This window comes from Episyrphus balteatus, chromosome 1, assembly GCF_945859705.1.
Source record: "Episyrphus balteatus chromosome 1, idEpiBalt1.1, whole genome shotgun sequence".
Lineage (NCBI taxonomy): Eukaryota > Metazoa > Arthropoda > Insecta > Diptera > Syrphidae > Episyrphus > Episyrphus balteatus.
Window position 1 is genome coordinate 28,050,298 of NC_079134.1, and position 20,308 is coordinate 28,070,605.

At 31.5% G+C, this 20,308-nt stretch overlaps 5 protein-coding genes and 1 long non-coding RNA gene across 7 annotated transcripts; 2 read left to right on the forward strand and 4 right to left on the reverse strand.

Moving 5' to 3' along the window:
- Positions 1-223: 223 nt before the first annotated feature.
- On the reverse strand, positions 224-2,840 carry LOC129905369 (transducin beta-like protein 3). The gene is made up of 2 exons (XM_055980840.1): positions 2,719-2,840; positions 224-2,661 (listed from the first exon to the last, which is right to left on the reverse strand). The coding sequence occupies exons 1-2, from the start codon at positions 2,745-2,747 to the stop codon at positions 261-263; spliced, it is 2,430 nt and encodes an 809-aa protein (XP_055836815.1). The 5' UTR covers positions 2,748-2,840; the 3' UTR covers positions 224-260.
- Positions 2,841-4,155: 1,315 nt separating this feature from the next.
- Positions 4,156-4,901, forward strand: LOC129905377 (transmembrane protein 186). The gene is made up of 2 exons (XM_055980852.1): positions 4,156-4,536; positions 4,591-4,901. The coding sequence occupies exons 1-2, from the start codon at positions 4,254-4,256 to the stop codon at positions 4,899-4,901; spliced, it is 594 nt and encodes a 197-aa protein (XP_055836827.1). The 5' UTR covers positions 4,156-4,253.
- On the reverse strand, positions 4,892-5,812 carry LOC129905378 (28S ribosomal protein S7, mitochondrial). The gene is made up of 2 exons (XM_055980853.1): positions 5,654-5,812; positions 4,892-5,598 (listed from the first exon to the last, which is right to left on the reverse strand). The coding sequence occupies exons 1-2, from the start codon at positions 5,686-5,688 to the stop codon at positions 4,959-4,961; spliced, it is 675 nt and encodes a 224-aa protein (XP_055836828.1). The 5' UTR covers positions 5,689-5,812; the 3' UTR covers positions 4,892-4,958.
- Positions 5,813-6,534: 722 nt separating this feature from the next.
- Positions 6,535-6,889, reverse strand: LOC129905379 (uncharacterized). The gene is made up of 2 exons (XR_008770608.1): positions 6,829-6,889; positions 6,535-6,756 (listed from the first exon to the last, which is right to left on the reverse strand). It is a non-coding gene; the product is annotated as an uncharacterized LOC129905379 (long non-coding RNA).
- A 1,707-nt stretch (positions 6,890-8,596) lies between these two features.
- On the forward strand, positions 8,597-15,167 carry LOC129905372 (arp2/3 complex-activating protein rickA-like). Its single transcript, XM_055980845.1, has 4 exons — positions 8,597-9,410; positions 9,472-9,754; positions 14,592-14,641; positions 14,708-15,167. The coding sequence occupies exons 1-4, from the start codon at positions 8,750-8,752 to the stop codon at positions 15,133-15,135; spliced, it is 1,422 nt and encodes a 473-aa protein (XP_055836820.1). The 5' UTR covers positions 8,597-8,749; the 3' UTR covers positions 15,136-15,167.
- On the reverse strand, positions 15,151-20,014 carry LOC129905375 (pyroglutamyl-peptidase 1). Of its 2 annotated transcripts, none has more exons than XM_055980851.1 (3): positions 19,901-20,014; positions 19,583-19,805; positions 15,151-15,984 (listed from the first exon to the last, which is right to left on the reverse strand). In XM_055980851.1, exons 2-3 carry the CDS (start codon positions 19,784-19,786, stop codon positions 15,490-15,492), a joined length of 699 nt encoding a protein of 232 aa, XP_055836826.1. In that variant the 5' UTR covers positions 19,787-19,805; positions 19,901-20,014; the 3' UTR covers positions 15,151-15,489. The 2 variants fall into 2 exon arrangements, with proteins under 2 accessions (XP_055836826.1, XP_055836825.1); XM_055980850.1 differs by having other exon boundaries at positions 19,897-20,012.
- Between the last annotated feature and the right edge of the window lie 294 nt (positions 20,015-20,308).

The window sequence follows — 20,308 nt, forward strand, 5'->3', positions numbered from 1 at the left end:
TGAACTTTATTTTGCTTCGACTTTTTTTTTCAAAAAACCATGGTTTTCATCTGTGGTGGTACCTGCTGAACACTGGTATATATTTTTGATCCAAATTTGCATGTATGTATGTACATTTGTACATATACCGTCAAATAAAGAGATTCTTTTTTTGGACTCCAACTACATAAACGTGCAGCTTTTAAAGAAATAATATAAAAGCAAAAAAAAAAACAAAATAAAATGAAGAATATGTAATCTTTTTTATATCTTAAAATATTTTATTTATCTACAACATCGACTTCCATACCACCATGAGGCTGCATACATTTAAGTGTAAACTCAATAAATTTCAAATCTTTCAAATACTCTGTCATTCGCTTAAAATGCCTCTCCGTATAAGGTAATGTCTCTTCAATCATCTTTCCCATTCCCGATGGCTTAAATTCGTTAGCTAAAACCAAATTAATCAATATATTCAAAACAAGTTGTGCTGGTCGACAATTTCTACTATTTGTATTCCACGATACTGCATGTCGCATTAAACTCTCTTTATGAAGTTCATTTAAACTCTTGATGGTATCCGGCAAACCAGATTCTCCGTTCTTAATAACTGTATTGATAATTTTCAATGTCAAATAAGGTTTCTCCAGCTTCAAAGCCAATCGTAGAGCTTTCAACATTTTCTTTTGGGCTATTAAATTGTTCAGTTCTTGCTCTTGAGCAGCCATTTCTTGACGCTCTTGAATTTCAGCCAGTTTCTTCTCCTCGGTCACATCTTTCCATCGTATCAACTTTGAATCAGCTCCTCCACTAAAGAAATGTGTCTCACCATGAGCCACTGCCAATGTCCATATCCGAGCTTCGTGTTTGTCCAAAGTCAAGGTACACTCGCTATTTTTAATATTCCACAATTTGATAAGACCATCCCCACCAGCCGAGACCAATTGCATTCCTTTGGATATGAATTCCGCCCGCAAAACTGAACTCTCATGACCTTCGATGGTCTTCAAACAAGTCATATCGGTGAGTGACCACATCCGAAGACTACAATCAGCCGAAGTGGTCAGAAGTATTTGATCGATTGGTGAAAAACGAACACACCAAACTCCTCGACGATGTCCACGCAAAACTCCCAAAAGCGACAAGGTTTTACTGTCCCAGAGTTTTGCAGTTTTATCCTGCGATGCTGTGGCAACAATTAAATCGTTTGGTGAAATGGCCACGCAATTTACGTCTTTTTCATGGGCAATGGCTGTGTTTGTGCACACCAAAGAATGCAAATCAACTTCATCTGAGGAATTATTACTGAATGTCTTGGGTACTTCCCAAACTTTGAGGCAAGTATCTTGACTTGCTGAAGCACAAATTGTATGCGACATTTTACCAAACGCTACTGATCCCACACTCGACGTGTGCTTTGTCCCCTTTGCAACACATTTAACTGTAAATGATCCAGAATCCATCTCCCAGATTCTGATTGTGTTGTCTTTCGATGAGGATAGTAAAAAGTTTTTATGTGAAGATAATGCCAGGACAATATCTGAGTGTCCTTTCAAAATTGAACAGTTCATATTGGATGTGTCATAGAATTTAATATCTGAACTGTTTGTTGCCACAGCCAAGAACCGTGAGTTCTTCCCCACAAAGCAAACATCAAGTATTTCATCACTGAAACCAATCAACTGTTTGGCACAGTGAAACGTCGAGGTGTTGTGGACAATGATATTGTGATCGGCAGTTACCATTGCCAATTGATTGGTTTTGTTGCATTGGAGAAGTTGAGTAACAGCTAAACCACCATCTTCGGAAGCTTTGGAAACCGAACTATTGGTCTGAGTGTAGATATTCTTAGCATCTGAACAATTCCAAACCCGGATATAACCATTCTCTCCAGCTACTGCAGCGAATGTTTTGTCTTTATTCTCTGCAGCAGCTAGATCGAATCCGTTTGGAAGTATCAGAGTTTTGGGGAGAATACAAACTCCCTCAAGACCTTCATATAAAGGAAGAACCTTTATCTGTGCCCCGGTTTCAATGTTCCATAGAATCAAAACCTTATCTCTACTAACAGAAGCCATGATCTTTGAATCTGTGTCAAAAGACAAAGCTGTAACTTTTGAATAATGACCAGTGAAAGTGACTTTGTGGGTTCTTGTGGCGTAATCCCAACAGTTAATTTTGTTGTCATCTCCCGAACCAAATACCAAATTATTCTCGATATCTGGATGGAAGACCACAAGAGCTACCACCCCTTGACTATCACGAAAAGCACACAAACATGTCTTTCGTTCATAGTCCCAGATTCGAATTGATGCATCTGATCCACCAGAAGCAACGACATTTCCTCGACTACGAAATGCTAATCTAGCAACTGGACCTTTATGGGCACTTTTCCACATTTTCTCTAATGTGCCAGTTTTCTTTTCCCACATTTTCAATAGACCACTTTTGTGAGCGGTTAGGACATGTTCGTCATCGGCGCTCAAAGCGAATGTATAAACAACATCTTCATCTACATCAGCAGATTTTTCTTCGCCAATTGAATTAACTATATTACCACTATCGATATTAATGACATTGATTTTGCCAACATCTTGACAAAGGAATTCATCACCACTCGATGTCCAAGCTACGATTCCTCCAGTATAGAATGCACCAAATTGGGATTCAGCTTCGAAACTATGGAATTTGGTATTAATTTGAGATGATTTGAAAGAAATATGATAAAATATTTACGCTTCTTTAAGTTTAATATTAGTTGCCATCTATTTTTTTAGTTTAATTGTAGTTTTTATTAAAGATATTAAATTTATAAACTTTTTTTGAGGAAACAAAAATAATTCTGCACGTGTTGTGTTTTGATGTCAAATATAAATGACATTTCTCGATATAAACAAAACTGTATTACCGACACTGATTGAAATAGGGTTGCTACTTTACTTGGAAATTTGTTAGTACTTTTTAATACATAATCACGTTCCTTACCCTAGGCATACACTTGAAATAAATTATTGCAAGAAATATGACATACATTACCGTATTCATTTCTTGTCTTTTGAAAAGAAAGAAATAGAGAAATGAAGATTTCAAGATTGCAATCAAATTTGAACATTTGTATGTTAAAGTCATAACTACAATGACCTAAAAAGTGAAAAAGTGGGAAATTTACAAAAGTAAAATTTTTTTATTTCTTTCTAGCGCTATTTATTTTTGGAACAAACTACAAAAATTGTTTTTTGAACCGAAAAATAAGCTTTCTGCATTTTTATTTTTAATTTTGTGGTCGGAAAAACTGTCACAAAATGAGTTTGAAAATTTTCACTTTTTGACTTTTTGCAAAAAGTGGCCGTTGTAGTTATACCTTAAAGCCTGGTACGCTGCTTGCGCTAAATTTTAGCTCCCATACAAATTATCGAACATTTTTAGCCGAGATAAAATGGATCTCATACAAGTTATCGATAACTTGTATGGGAATATCTCAGCTAAAATTTAGCGCGAGCAGCGTACCAGGCTTTACAAAAAAAACACAGTTTTTGGAGAAATCCTGATACAAAGGTACTTTTAATAATTTTTTTTTTACCTCGATTTCTTGTTATATTTAATGTCGTTTTCGATTGGCTCTCCGGAAGCGTCCGGAATCATTCAGAAGCCTTCTGAAAGTGTTTTATTCACACGAATTTGACAGCCAAAATGCTTCTCAGAAGAGAAATTCTCTTCTCGATTTAAAATCGGAATTCACTCAAAAAGCACTAACACATGAATATTTGAAAGTCAAATTAATCACTCAATCAATGTTTTTTTTTTTATTTTTTGAAATAAATTATTGTTTTCCGAAATACATTTTTTAATTAATTTTCAAATTTACTTAAAATATTTTGGAAGCCAACTTCACCATTAATTTCTTCAGCATTAACATTTTTGAACAATTTTAAAGATTTTTTTTTTTGAAAGAAAAATAAATTAATATGAATATTTGACATTTGAAATTTCAAAGAAAAATACACAAACACAAAAAAAAATGAATTGAGTGGAAGCGATTTAAACTGTTTTATTGGATTTCAGAATGAGTGAATCCTTGAGTGTTTCCAATTGAAAACGACATAAGTAAAGTGGGATCTCTTAACCATGACTTATTTTTCTTTTTTATGTTGCCAGCACTGTTTATTATGACAGCTATAAATATTAAACATAACCTCACTTTTGAAAAATTTATATATTTATTTATCTTTCTTGAAAATTTGCATTTTTTCTTTAAAAAATTAATAATAATTATGATTCAAAGAATAAATACAATTAAACTATTTAAAAATCTCTACACACCCAAACTAAATTCATCAGTTGTCAGATATGCTACCACCGATAAATCACTACAACACACTGACACAGAAAACTGGTCAGAAATCTACCGATTACCTTTGATCCGGCTAGCTTCAGCTTTTAACAAAATGAAAATATATCAAGCTATTGTAACAGCTGCTGGTACACCTGCTGTCTTAGCTCTAGAACAAGCGGGACACTTGGCTCCAAATTTTGGATTTGTATTTGGTACTTTAGGTAAAAAATGAAACTAAGAAACTTGAAAATAAAAGTAATAAGTTTGTCTTGTAGGAGTAACTGGAGTAATAACATTAAGTTTATGCAGTTTGCCAGTTAATAAATTAATCGGATTTATTTATATGAACGAAGATAATGACAAAGTCAAACTGGGTTATGTCGACTTTTGGGGCAGAAGGAAACATCATGTTTTAAATATTGAAGATATCTTAACGCCCTGGGAAATACCCGAACGAAGAATCAATCTCTATCAACCAGTTACAAACCGTGAGGATGAATCACAGTCATTTAAACTACTCCAAAGATTTGGATTAGTTCGTGATGCTGAAAGATTCATAAGAGTTTTTGGAGATGGTTATGCTTAAGTAATTTTTATTTGTCTAAGCCAATAAAGTAGAAATACAAAAAAACAAACTTAATATCTAACTCCATCTATAATGAGCATAAGCACGATTTGCCTCGGCTTGCTTATGAAGATCTTGCTTCTTCTTCACCACACGACCTTGTCCGGAAGCAGCGTCTAGCAACTCCCAAGCCAACTTCTCGGGAAAATGAACACTCTTCTCTTTCTCTTGAGCAGACTCAATCAACCAATTCATAGAAAGGAAGTAAGATCTCTTGGTGGTAACTGGCACAGGGACTTGATAAGTGACACCACCTCTTTTAATCGGTGTCAACTGTAAAAGTGGACGACAATTCTCAATTCCCATATGCAAGATCTTCAATGGATTAGTTTCAATCTTTGACTTTTCTTCTGGATCTTCAGCCAGATTATAACGTTCCAATTGAATTCGTTTGATATTCTCAAAAGTCCTATCAATCAAATCACGCGCCAGGACCTTTTTTCCTTTGCGCATTACGTAATTTGTAAATTTGCTCAAAATATCATCATGAAACACCGACGAGGTATCATTATTACGAGCTGGTTTGATTGGCATATGAGCCAATTTTAATGTTTCTCCAGTTTCACGGAGGAATGATTGTTTTTCCTTTTTGAAGACAGGATCAATGTAGGTCGGTGGATAGACGGACATGTGTTGTACGGCAATTACTGTCGGTAGCCTGGGATGATTTGGATGAAAAATTATGTTTAACAAAATATAAGGGTATAATTTACCTGGTAATGGCTAAGGAAGTAATACTTCGTAACATTTTGTTGGGAAATTTTTGTTATTTTTCCTTTAAACAAATTATAAATCCAGCAATATCATTTGGAAAAATAGAAAAAACCACGGGAGACGGAAAGTTGTGATTTTTGACAGCTAACGTCAAATTGATATGGAGCTGTTCGTGAGCTATTTTTGCTTTTTTTGTACTAGGCTCGTTCAGATGGTTGAATACTTATTTTGTTTCTCTCTGTCTGTAATTTCTGTGGCAATTATCTCATTTGAGGTCTATCTAGCGAAATGAGGTTATTACTATAACATCCAAAGTCATAGCTTTAATAAAAACATCTCCATAAGGTAATTTTACGCTGTTCATCACCAAAAGGAAGGCCTTGGTGAATTTAGGTAATGTGGCCCAAAATGATTTGTAGAAAAAACCTGTCCTTCTTCTTAAGTCATAACCACAATTACCTAAAAAGTGAAAAAGTCTGAAATTTACAAGAGTAAAACATTTTTTTTTATTTTTTTTATCGCTATTAGTTTTTGGAAAAAAACTTAAAAAAATTGTTTTTTTTTTTTAAATCAAAAAATAAGCTTTCTGCATCATTATTTTTAATTTTGTGTTAATCACAAAATTAGTTTGAAAATTTTCACTTTTTGCAAAAAGTGGCCGTTGTAGTTATACCTTTATAGCCTTTTCACACCAAACCCAAAAACGCGGTTTATGGCAAAAAGTTTTCAAAAACCTGAAAAGCGTTCACACTACAAGTTTACAGGTTTTTGTTTGACGTTTAAAATATTTTGACATCCAAATGTCAAGTTTTCGATGGGATTTAATTTTTATTGCTTAAATCAGCTTGAGCTCACAAAATTAATCAAATAAAAGGAACTCTGACAATTTAAATAAATAATTTTAATTCATTAACATAAAACAGAGGAATATATAAAAGTTTTGCAAAGTTTCTTCCTCTTTGAGACACCAAATACAAGGAAAAAAAACGACTTCGAAGTAGCATCCAGATAGCTTAATTAGTAAAGTTGAGAAGAGATTTTTGATGAAGAAGATCGTTTGGACATCTTTTTTTTTTGTTTTTTTTTTCTGCTCTGCCATTTTCTACAATTAATGAAAAGAAATTTGATTAATTATACAGAATATTTTGTTAATGAATACAAAAATATTTCTTACCAGTTGCAAAAATCAACAAACTGCATTTGTAAAACAGCTGATTCTGTCAGTTCTTTTTTTTTTGTCTGCTCTCATTTTTTTTTTTTGTCTGCTGAATTTGTGCTGAATTCTTCAAAAGGTTTGTTTGGTTATTTCGTTTGGAGTTGAATGTTTTCATTTTCAGGTTTTTGGCGAGTTTAATCAAAAACTTGTGTTTTACGAAAACTTGTGGTTTATGGAAAATGTATGGAAAAACTTGTGTTTTTGATATAGGTTTTTGGGTTTTTTCGCAAAAACCGCGTTTTTGGCTTGGTGTGAAAAGGCTATTACACAAGCCAAAAAATAGCTTGCATTGAACCTTATAGCCTGGTACGCTGCTCGCGCTAAATTTTAGCTCCCATACAAATTATCGAAAATTTTTAGCCGAGATAAAATGGATCCCATACAAGTTATCGATAACTTGTATGGGAATTTTATCTCAGCTAAAATTTAGCGCGAGCAGCGTACCAGGCTTATGAAGTTAAATTGTTACTTTGGAGCATGGAGTTGTGGAAAACTGAGGTGACTGTTTTTTGTATGTAAAAAATTGTTGGTATGGGAACTGAAGATATAAATCGGTTTGACTCTAAAGCCTAGTACGCAGCTGAAGCGAAACGAAATTTTCCTTACATACTTTCGTAACGAAATCTTGAACGAAATTAAATTTGTTTTGTTTTTGCTTCCAAACTTTTTTTCTGATGTTTTTTTTTTTGAATTAATTGATTTGTATTTTTATTATATTTACTTTTCTATAATACCCGATGGTATTTTTTCTTAAATATGTCCGCTATTGACGTTGGAGACTTCAAAACTTTTCGTTTCGCTTCAGCTTCGTACTAGGCTTAAACGCCAGCTGTATAAATATTTAAATCGGTGGTTCAGCAATATTTATCTTTTGAAATCCGTGGTAAAGCTGAGGTTTACGCCCTATTCTGGTTAGTCAGAATAGTGCTGTTAGCACTGGTTACAGTTCCATATTATGTTAAAATAGCCAAATCCAAAGTTGAACCACGTTTGTACAACTGGCCTTAACATTTTATGGATGGGTTTGAAAGTGGCAACCAAAATACACGCAGTTTGTTTTTAATTAAACGTTTATATAAATTGTTTTTGAAGTTATACTTTTCTCGGTGCGTTATGTATGAGAAAAAAATGTTATGCTGACTTCAAAGGGTAAAAAGAAAAACTGCTCAACCATGGTTTAATACCTATTTATCCGACTGTACAAAACAAAGCTGAGTAACGTTTGTACCACTGCACAGTACACATAAAAAGGTAATATATTCCGAACTGACATTGGTCGCCAGATTGTCAAAACATGACACTTTGGCGACCAATGTCAGCTACCGAATTCTTTATTGTTTAAAATACCGACGAAAAACGCACAAAAACCGATAAACCACGCACACCACTAATTTTTAAACAATTATTTACCATTTTCCGCGATTAAACACGAAGAAAATTTGTTATTTTTCAATTTATAATATTTTTAAGTAACACTTTATAAATTAAAACAAAAACAAATTTCCTGTTTACTGCGATTGAAATATACAAATTAAAGGCCGACCTGACATATTGGTGCTCATTTTTGAAAAACAAATTTTGACAACGTTCGGAATATATTACCTTATTATGTGTACTGTGTGTGGTACCTAATTGTTTAGTGTGTATTCTACCTTACATTATTTAAAATTTGATGCCATCATGAAATGAAACAGATCTTTTTGAAAAAAAAAAATGGCCGCTTGCCTGTCAGCTAAAATCTAGCAGCTCCTCTCTAGCCGAAGTGAACAAAAAAAAAAAAACATATTCCCGGCTCTAAATCGGCTAAGAAATCTTTAGCTATCCATTTGTTTTGAATATTCATTTGTTTTGATTTCAATTCCCAGAAAAAAAACCCCAAATGGAAACCCCAAACTCCAATGTTTCCCTCAAACGAACACGAAATGATGAAATTGGTTCCTTCAAAATCATCCACACTGACACAGATACCGATGATAATTCAATAAATGGCAATGCCAATAAGAAAAAAATAATCAGTGAATACAAAATCGTTTACAATGAAACACGTCAATCGAATCGTCACAAAAATCCCAGTGGAGTATGGAAGTACTTTGCCCTTGCAACTAAAGATACTTCCACTGGAGACAATAATTTCAAGGACGAACCTGATGACAGAGTTCTTTGTATGCTTTGCTATAACAAAGGTCGGGTTCATGTGTACAAAAGTAAAACCTCTTCGTCAAATTTGTGGAAACATTTGAATCGAAAACATGACATTGAAATTCCCACTGAGAGAATGTTTGCTGTGAGCACATCCAGTTTGGATCGTTTCGAATTTAATAGTGAAGAAATTGATGATGGAAATAGTTCAAATGATTGCCAATTACCAGTTTTAGATGAAGAGAATAATGATGTACTGATTAAAGCTGATGATTTTGACGGAATTGAAGAGTACACTGAAGAGGAGGAGGATGAACAGAATATACAATCTAGTTTGTCAAATGAAATGATTGAAGAAAATATTCTGAGATATGAGATTTCTTCTTCACGAATGACAAAAGGTATTTAAGACAATTTTGTAGCATTATCAAGCTTGTCTCATTTTCGATTAATATTTTTTAGATATTGGATTAGCAATTATAGAAGAAGTTGCTAAAAGACCAATTCTCTATGAAGTACAAATGAGCAAACTTTCCACAGTGAAAGCTACGAAAAAAGTTATGTGGGAAGAAGTTTATGATGCTTTGGGCCAAATTGTTCCAATTGAACGGATACAGAAAATCTGGAAAAATATTCGTGATCGATATAAGAAAATTCGTAATATCGAACGAGATGGAATGAAATGCATAGCCAAATATAAGTACTATGATCATTTGGGCTTTTTGGATGATGATGAACAATTGGGGTAAATTTATAATGCATTTTTTTTAATTTTATTCAGTTTTGTTATTTTTAAATTTCTATTTTTTGTAACACTTGATTATTGCTTTGAATTCAGATAACTCAAAAAGGCATTGATTATTGATAAAACTGACCATTATAATTATACTATCAATGCGATCGCAATATCGAAGATGAGTTCTCGTTTGAACTTATCATGGCAATCATTCACTCTTCTCTTCTAATGTGTTTAAGTTTTAGATTCGTTAAATTGATCTTTTCTTCTTCTTTGCCAAATAGTGTTTTGTATATAACCCAAAACTGGGCTACATATTGTACGTGGGACGTTCCTATTAAAATAAGAAATATGTTTTTCATTTCTTCGCCATGAGCTTCTCTTCTGCCTCCTTGAGCATTGCTTGGCTCGAATTGTAGTTGTTGCCGTAGGTATGTTTTTTGCTCTTAAAAACCTTGTTTTGTTGAATTCAAAATGTAATATTTCTCAATCTAATTTCAACTTTGGAAACTTTTATACCTTTTTGAAAACTGCAATACCGGGACAACTTTTTTAAATAATAAACCATTGTCACAGCATACAAAGTTTTTTCAGCTTGTTGCTCTGAAATAAAAGTAAGAAATTGAGTTTTTATAAAACTTGGAACTGTTAACTAATCTGCAGCAAAATGGCGTACGAAATTAAAAATATTTTGATCAATTAATTGTTTCTTATTATTGGACAATTTTTTAGTGAAAAAATAATAAAAAACAAAAATCAATTAAGGGCGGAGGAAGCAAAATACTTTTGCAAAGTAGCGATTTTTCGAAATTTCACAAAAACTGAATTTAATCGAAAACCGTTAGTATTTGGGATAAAAAAGTTACCAAATTCTGAGAGCCCTTAAGTTGGCCTATCAGCATATTTTGTTTGATCCATTACTTTTGGGACACCCTAAAGTGTCTATTAATTCATTAAACAGTGTTCCTCAGATAATCTGACGGCGGCCGTGATTCGAACCCTGTTTTGGAGTTGAATTGGATCAATTGAACAATATTTTCTTAATTTAAAAATTCAAAAACAAAATGGAATCGTTACCGTTTAATAGTGAACAGCTTACTTAAGGTGTCGCTCACAGTCCAGGTTGGGTCTCAGCCTCAACAAACAAGACTCTAGGGCGAGATGTGTCTCTAGCTTACTGGTTTAATTTTATTTTTTTAAACTTCTTGACAAGCTGTTGAGCTTGTCTTTGAATTCTCTCGGGCACATTTCACCGATTCACACTGAATGGAACAACGGAACAATAACTGAAGAATCTTAAAAATCAACCCCGAAGGTTTTATCTGCTCTTGCAAGTTTTTGTTAAGGTCCTATTTGGTTCTCTGGTTCTTTTGGGGGAAACCGATTCTGATTAAATGCAACTAAAAAAATCATTCGAATCGGAGAGTTTTTACGCTCCGACAGATACTTATACTTCAATATGGCCGTATCATTGAATAATTATATATAGAAGTGACACCGGAAAAAAAATCCGCTTTGTTTGAGGGGTGGAGCCACAATCGTTACAGGAGTGGCGCCACAATCGTTTTAGGATTGTGTATTCGATGGCCGAAAAATTCCTGAAAAGGACTTTTGGTTACTAAGTAACCACAACTACAATATTATTTATATTTGTTGTATTTGTATTAGTTTTGTTTTGTGTTAGTAGTGTGTTTGTTTATTTTTGTTTCTGTAATATTCAAATTGAATTTATTTTTAATTTTTGTAATATTTTGAATCAAACATTTATTTTTGAATGTTTGATTCTTTTGTATATTTGAAAGGATTTTGTTTTTCTGTTTTTATTAACGACAAGAAGATTTTCTTTTATTATAGAGAGTTTATTTAATTTTGATTAGGGTGCTGTTTGTTAAAACATCTAGGCCAAAGTTGTAGTTCATATGCTACCTACCTATCACATGCATTGTGGCATATACTTACTATTTTCTTAAACCGTATAATGCAAGATTAGGTAAGGATCAAGTTCATACAATATGGCCATATTACACATTATTTTAAAGTATTTTAATACATATTTCAAAGTATTTTAATGCAATACGAAACTACCTCGATTATTTGCTTGAAATGATTTATGTGTGCGAACAAGAACTTTGGATATACGGCTTTGTTCAAATTTGCAGTTGTAAATGAAAATTTAAAGTTTTTATAAAATGTTATATTTTGAAAAAAATCTTTTCGTACCTTTTTTGGATACTTTTCTTTATTTTTAATTTTTTATCTAAAATTTAAACGTTATTTATTAATAAAATGTTCAAATAAACTCACAAAAATTTGAGTTTATTTGAAAAAAAAAAACTATTTTGATCGCAAATGTAAGAAAATGTGGTTTTTGGATAGTTCCAATGATTTTCCTATTTTACCATTTGAAATAAAATATTTGGTTCTAATATCCTAAAACTAAAAGAGTGTAGCTCTTACATGCTTTTTATTTTGTCATGATACTATATAGTCAAGTTATGCATTTGTACAAAACAAAAAGTTGAGATAACAATCAGACATGGCATAACTATAGCCCTGTTCCATCGGAGGTGGTAGTCTACTAGTATTAGATTTTTTGGTTAATCTGTCAGTCTGTCTATCTACAGCTAAACGGATCTACCGATTAACATCAAACTTGATATGAATACATTTTTTGGAGACTCTCCAGAGGGGTTTTTAGAACTAATTTTTTTTTAACAAAAATAACGATACATGTCATACCTTTACCAATTTCGGAAATGTTTAATTTTCTCGAAAACGGTACCAGTGATTTTGTTTTAAAAAAAAATTATATAATAGTATTTGGGCAATCATGGAAATTTTTAAAAATTATTATTAACCTACCGTAGAACCTTTTTTTTCAAATCTGATTTTCTGCCAAACTACCAATTCAATTTCAACTTTGGAAAAATAATAGTTTTTGGATTAGGTAAAGAAAAATTAAATTGAACACTTTTTTGAAAAATCAGATTTTCGAAAACGGGACATTAAATTTTTTTTTTTACATTTTAGTTGAATGTTGATTAGTAATTTCTACGAAATTGCATACCAATTTTATTTTTGAATTTTGAAATTTTTTTTTTCTAAAAATCTATCTAAGTAGAAGAAATCAAATCGAATAGGTACTTGTTTTGGAGCTATCACGAATTTTGCTTTGTTCCTTTAACTTTTTGGGCTAGTGTATAAAACAACTCAGGTTAAAAGCTCGGTTAAATTTTATGGTTATGAAACTCAACTATGAGCGTTAGCCTTGTACCTGAGTATTAAATTGTTTATTTGTAGGGTTAAATATGTATAATTCAGATAAATATTTAAGTCAGCCTTAAATTTGTAGAAAATAAAATTTACTAATGATAAGTTTTGGTGAATAAAACTTCTTATTCAGAATTCTTTGGCGCAAACTTCCATCTTTGTCAAAAAATTTCAATTTCCCCTACTTGAAATCAACAATACCTAAACAAAAAGTTTGAACGAAATCGACTTATTGGTTTGAACTCTTACCTCTCAATATTACGTTGAGTTTTTCTTAACGCTTTTCTTTTTTTCTTTAAGGGCCATTTGCTGAAACGAACCTTAAATAATTTATTTTGAACATAAACTTTTATGCTCTACTTTTTCTTCGGCGTAAACTGTGACATAAGGATTTATGTTGTAATTAAATGTTTAAGTTTCGATTCAGCAAAAATCGGCGCTGATTGTTACGCATTTCATAATATTGCCAAAAAAATATAATATAAAAAAATAGCAATCTCTGTGGGGAAATGAACTCAGAGAGCAAAAGTAAAAAGCAATCACCTTGTCACCTACGCTATTAGGACTATTGAAATATACTAGGATATACAACAATAATATTTAATTTTGTTGAAATTCTCGTCGTTAATACAAAAATTCTTGTTTTTAGTTTTGAGTTACTATGGATACATTTTTATAATGTCAACTAACTTTTCAATATTTTTGTTTGATATTTGTGTAATTTTGTATGTATGAGTAAAATTTCCTTATTTTCTTTTTTTCATTTATAGGATGTTGATGTGTCGATACGATTTATTTTTGTTTGATATTTGTTTTATGTTTTATGTGTGAGTAATTAAATTTCCTTATTTTTTTTTCTATTATAGGATGTCGACGTGTCGATACAATTTATTTTTATTTGATATTAGTTTCCTTAGGTTTGTATTAGAGAAATTTCCTTTTTTAAAAACAAATTTTTGGAAACATAATATTCTAGGACAAGCTCCATTCTCTCTGGGGATTTTTTAGTACATCTAATTGCCGAAAAAAATAAAATTGTGTGGCGCTAGAAACTATCGGTGTCACTTCTATATATAATTATTCAATGGCCGTATATCTTTCCGATGATATTGTGCCTCTCTAAAATTTTCCCATTCATACAAAAATGATTTTCCTTTGGATCTTTGCGGTCTTGTATTTTTTAGAGCAGCAATTAACTGTTGTACTCTCATATGGCTGTAGACTCTCATCCCACGGTTATTTCGAAAAATCTGTTATACCTATCGATATTTGGCTTATTACTATCTCCTTTTATTAATGACACAATGACAAACGACAAGTAATTATCCTCTGACGAAGACACTACTTTATGTTTGATCCCCAAAACGTACTTTGATACAATTGAGTATTGGTAAAATAATATTTATGTGGTTCCATCGAAGGTTCTCCATCAAAAACGCTTGATTAAACCAAATTAGAAAGTGCCATTGATCGATTGTATCGAGTCAACTAGATTGTACCAAATTACGTGCTGGCACAACCATGTCTTTATCAAAAAAATATGTGTTAACTTTTATTAAAATCCTTTTTCCTTCAGGTGCCAGCTCTCAGATGTGGAATTTGAAGAACAACCAGAAGAAAAGAAACGTAATTATTTTTTTTTTCAAACTCCTTAAATTTATCTTAATATTTAAATATTTCTCATCATTTCAGCTCGCCCAGAAGACTTTTCATTCCTAATTGAACAAACCGATAGCATACTGACCAGTGTTGATGATCTTGTTCAAAATGATCAAAATTACACAACTGAAGATGTGGTTAGTGAAACCAGTAGTAATTGTATCGTGAGTAGTAGTAATCCACCCACAATCACAACTACAATTTACCCAATGGAAATGAACCCCAACAACTCTGACGTCATTATAGCAAAGCCACCACCAACTCCAGCAACAGCTCCACCTCAAACAGCCCCACCACCTCCTCAACAACCTGAAACACCTCCTGTTTCAAATAACACTGAACAAATGGATGAATTTGATTTATTTGGCAAATTAATTGCCAATAAACTTCGCAATGCTCCTAGAGATCGAGTTAATTTGATTGAAGTTAAAATAATGCAAGCAATTCTTGAAAACACATAAAATAAAATAAGTGGCTTTAATTGTAACAGTAACTGTAAATAGTTTAAATATTTATTTTTAATGCACCGAAGTGTTATAATAAGAATTCATATACATATATGAAAAAAATATAAGTAGATTAATAGTTTATAAATAAATAAAAATTAAAATAGTTGACGCTGATTGGTGAATGTTTTTGTGTTAATGCATTTTTTTGGAAGGATCTTTGTATATATATTTTTTTTTATTTCTACAAAATTATTACTGAATGTTAAAATAACTGCAATAGAAGTTAGGCAGGCAGATCCTTTGTTATTAAGGCATTTTTAACTTTTTGTAAATAGAAACCTCTTGTAACTTGGATGAAACCTTATTTTATTCGTCCCCGCAATGGCATGGTTCTATATCGCAGAATTCATCATCTTCAGCATCACAATACTCCTCAGCCTCTCCATTCTCTTCAATAGCCTCAATCTGACGAATACATTCTGCAATGATTTTATAAACCATGTCACTTGTTTCCTGGCTGCTAAAAGGCTTATCAATCGGAGGCACATGAACAAACAAACTCCTTGAACTATTCTTGTCCAAGGACTTTAAGTAAATGTAACCACACAAATAGTTGCCAACATCGTCAGAGCAAACCATTGGTTCATCACAACCACAAAGTGGACTAGTCTTTTCGACGATTTTCTTAACATTGAGTTTAGTCCGGATTAGATTACAAGCAGTGCCATTGTTCGCTAAACACGCACTCCCACCGGACAGTTTCTTGCCAGAGTAATCTTTGCGATTGAATTTGTGATTGTAGGCAAGTTCTTCAACGCGAATACAGTTGGCACCTCCATGAACACCACAATGGATTACAAGCTTAAATTAAAATAAATTACTCAATCAAACCAAATTGTGTTTTTTGTATTCAAATTTACAAAACAAAAATTAAATGTACGACTGGGTCGGACGAACTTGCTCTTATGCTTAAAACAAAAAATTTAGGCTATTCAATTTTATCTTTTATTTTATAAGAACTGAAAAAAAGGACTAAAAATTGATTTTAAAACTACGAAAAGTTTTCAAAATGAGTATCCAGTTTAGTTACTTGTATAACAAAGAATATTTGGAAAGTTTTTTTTTTCGAAAATTGAAGGAACCGTTTTTTCTCAATGAAAAACTTCAAACAACATTTTCAAAACAAAATTTGGTATGTTTATCTTAAGAAAATATTATTTAACACATAAAAACAATCAACCCGTTTTCAAAAAGTTGTTTTTTCAAAAAAAAAAAAAAATTAAATTTATTAAAAAATCCAAAACTGAAAATTTAATATTTAATATTTTAATATTTCGACTACTTAGGCGCTTCTATACGCTGAATCGTCCAAGTCGTTTATGAGAAAGTCAAAAATCTAAAAAACGGTTCTATGGCAGGTACTGTTAATAATTGTTCAAAAAAATTTTGTTTTTGTTTCAAAAGTAGGATTTTAGTTACCACAGTATATGTATTTTCTTTACTCAAAATCGTTAGCCGTTTTTGAGAAAAATAACCTCTGCCACTTTAGACATAAGGCAATTAGGAACCATAAATTGTGGTAAAAAAAAATTCAATTTTCCCTCTATGGAATTAGTTAAAACTTTTAACTACTAAGTTTGAAGCAAATCGGATTAGAAGTTTGGTCTGCTGGCTGCTGGTTTCCAGACTTTTGCCATGTCGATTCCCTTTTGTTCCATGCAAAACAATTTTTTTTTCCTTTTTTTGATTTTATTTTTTTCCCGCTTTCTTCCCTTTTAAAACACATGTACTTTTGTTCGTAAATTGCTACAATTAAAATTTAAACAATACAGTAAAAAGTTGATAATTTGGTAAATTATTTTCGAATGCCAAATCGTAGAGGTAATCACTTCATTTGGCATTCGAAATTGTTTTAAAGGGTTTTCTCAAATAAGTGCTTTTTTATTGAATACTTTATAATATGATGAATTTGAATTTTAAATGTTGTAAAAAGAAGTTTTGGTATTAAGACTTGAATGTTTTAAGCTGAATGTTTTTGTTCCGTTTTCCCCTTTTTCCTGTGTCAAAAAATCCCAAAAAAACGGAGAAAATCCCTCAATTTGGCATCGCTGGCTGCAGCTCGAGATAGAGACAGACGAACAGATAGACAGAATTACGGGACACACTTTTTACTTGCAATATAGGTACTATATAACAAGTTATGCATTCGTACAAAAAAAGTTTTGATAACAATTTTCGATGATATTACTTACGATAATAGAGAATGCGAAGATGGTGGAAGTCTGTCTGTCTGTATAAGGAGCTACATCCTAAACGGATGGACCGATTGACTTCAAACTTGGTATGTATCATTTTTTGGAGACTCTACAGAGGGGTTTTTGGGAGTTAATTTTTTTGGACCAAAAATAACGGTACCTTTCATATACTAATTTCGAAAATGTTTAATTTTCTCGAAAACGACTCAAACGATTTTGTTAAAAAATTCAAATGTTAGTTTTTAAACAAAATCTAGGTATCTTTTGATACATTTTTTTTATTGAAAATCATTATCATGCCATAGAACCGTTTCTTTTAAATCTGATTTTCTACCAAATTCCTAATTGAATCGGTGATTGTTAAAACAACACAAGTGACAAATTTTTTGAAACCACTTTTATAACTGTTTTGCATTGCTTATGGGTAGAACTAGCGTTGAGAGCAAAACCAACATGATTTGATGTTTGGAGCATAAAAAATTTCGAGCTTAAAATACGCATTTAGTGCTAAAACAACATATCTTTTCTGCCAATTTTGAAATTGGGTATTAAAACACCTTAAGTACTTCATATTAATTTGTTTTTTTACATTCAACGCTGGAAAAACGAAGTAAGTAAACTGTTGTTTCTTACAGGTTTTCGATGATTTAGTGTCAGTCAGTTGTTCGCGGTCATTGGAATGCAATTGCATCTTTCAAAATGTTCTTGTTAATAAATTAAATTGGTACCAAATGAAAAAAACTATATCTTAGGAAAAAGTTTTACTATGAATTTTTCTCTTCATTTGGATTAAGAATGTAAGATATTGCAATATTAGTATTAGTAATGCATCTTGCAATGTGTGAAGGACATGTTGAATTTAATTTTTATTTTGAATTTATTTTCCCTGAGCCATTAACTTCGACATTTTGTTCTAGAGTTTTCAAGCTATTAATACCAGCAAAGAATTGAAAATGCAAACTAAAAAAAAAATTCGCTTCTAGTTTGGGTTCTATTGGTTTGATATTCAAAATCAAGGTCTTTAAACTCAGGGAAAATTACAAACCATCATATTTTTCACTTCAAATAAACATTAAAATTCAATGAGACAATCAATAAAAAGTGTTAAATGCAAAAATGCATTTTATACTATTTTGAAGTACCTGCGTCACAAGGATAAAACTTTTGCACAATATTAGTAAGACTTAACTACCTCAAAAAATAACAAATTCATTGCTGGCCGTGAAACGTCCACTTTCGCCTATTTGTTTAATGTTCTTGTTTTTTTAATGTATGTATTAATAAAATTGCTGAATTATGATGGTCTTTTATTCATTTCCATTAAATTTGCTAATACTTTGGATGTAAAATGAGTGTCAATACAACATTATTTCCAAGTAATTAAGTGGTTTTGACTACCAACAAAACGTTGGGTGTTAAAACAACATATACAAAATATTTTTTGTTAAATCTTCTTTGATAAAGATATTTTTTTAAAACTTTTAGTTAGTTTCAACTCCTAAGAAGGCCTCTAAACCGAATTTAAAGGTAAAATTGTCAATGCGGCCGCGTCGTCAAAAATACAAAGTTTTTTGTCTCTCCTGAAAAAAAAAAATAAAAATGTTACTTATGTATGTTGTTTTAACAATCACCGATTCAATTGTATTTCAACGACATTTTTTATACAAAAGCAATTATATATGTAATTTTAATATTAATCCGAAATAAAATTAAAAAAAAAATAATTTTTGGATTAAAAAAAAAAAAAATTGAGAATTTTTTTTTGAAAAATCAAATTTTCGAAAACCGGACATTGAATTTTTTTTGAAATTTTGGTTTTAGTTGTTAAGTGATTTCTTAAAAATGACAAACCAATTTTATTTCAAAACTTTTTTTTTGCAAAAAATTACATATTTATTAAAAAATAGTTTTTAAAAAAAGGCTTTAACGATTTTGAATTTTTTTTTTCTAAAAATGTATCTTAATAAAACAAACGAAATTGCATTCTAGCAACTTGAACCCTAAGAGCAAGTTCTCGCGACCCAGTCGTGCATTTTATTTAGTATTCTCTTTCATCGTAATGTCATTTCTGATTGTTATTTGGAGTTCGATTTTTTTTTACTAATCCTAAACTTGCCCTAAAGTACCTTATATCGCAATCGCAAGTAACAACGAAATAAAAAAAGTTTTACTTTCACTTTATTTTTTGGGTAAGCAATACATACCGCTGGTTTTTTTGCCCAAATTCCATCAATAGATTTGTTGACATCATCATACTCGACAGACACAAGTTTCTTTTCAATTTTATATTCGACTTTTTGATCAGATTCTAAAGAATCTGGCAATAAGCGAACAGCTTCCCAACTGGCATTGACTTCTTCATGACCAATAAATGGTCCAAATCCTGTGACAACAATCAATGGATTCATTATGGTTGGTTGGAAACGCCTTAAATTTTAATGGAAACAAAGAGAATTTTATTCTATTCCGTACATTTATAATTAAAGTACACACAGAAGAATATTTTATAGGTACTTACTTACTTTATCTGAATGGAGATAAATTTTATTTTAATACAAAAATTGTGATTAGAGATGATATAAATAAACTACAGTGTTGTTGATGTTGCTACACTACCTCTACAAATAAAAACAAATTTGTTATTTTTTTTTTGTTCGCTCGATAAATAATTTCTGACAGAAAGAAATCGGAAACGAATGACAGATGGTTTTTTGTTTTTCACTCAAATTCGAGTTGAGTGAGAGAGGGAGTGGGCAATTTTCCCGATTCGAATGTTCATGTGTAGTGTTCAGAGAGTTGGTCGGTAATTAGTTTTGAGATGAAAACAAATTTGTTTATGTACATAACTATATGCATAAGGGTGGGCCAAAAAAATCGAAATTCGTTTTTTTGATTTGGTACCTCGAAAACTCGATTGCTAGACACCTCTA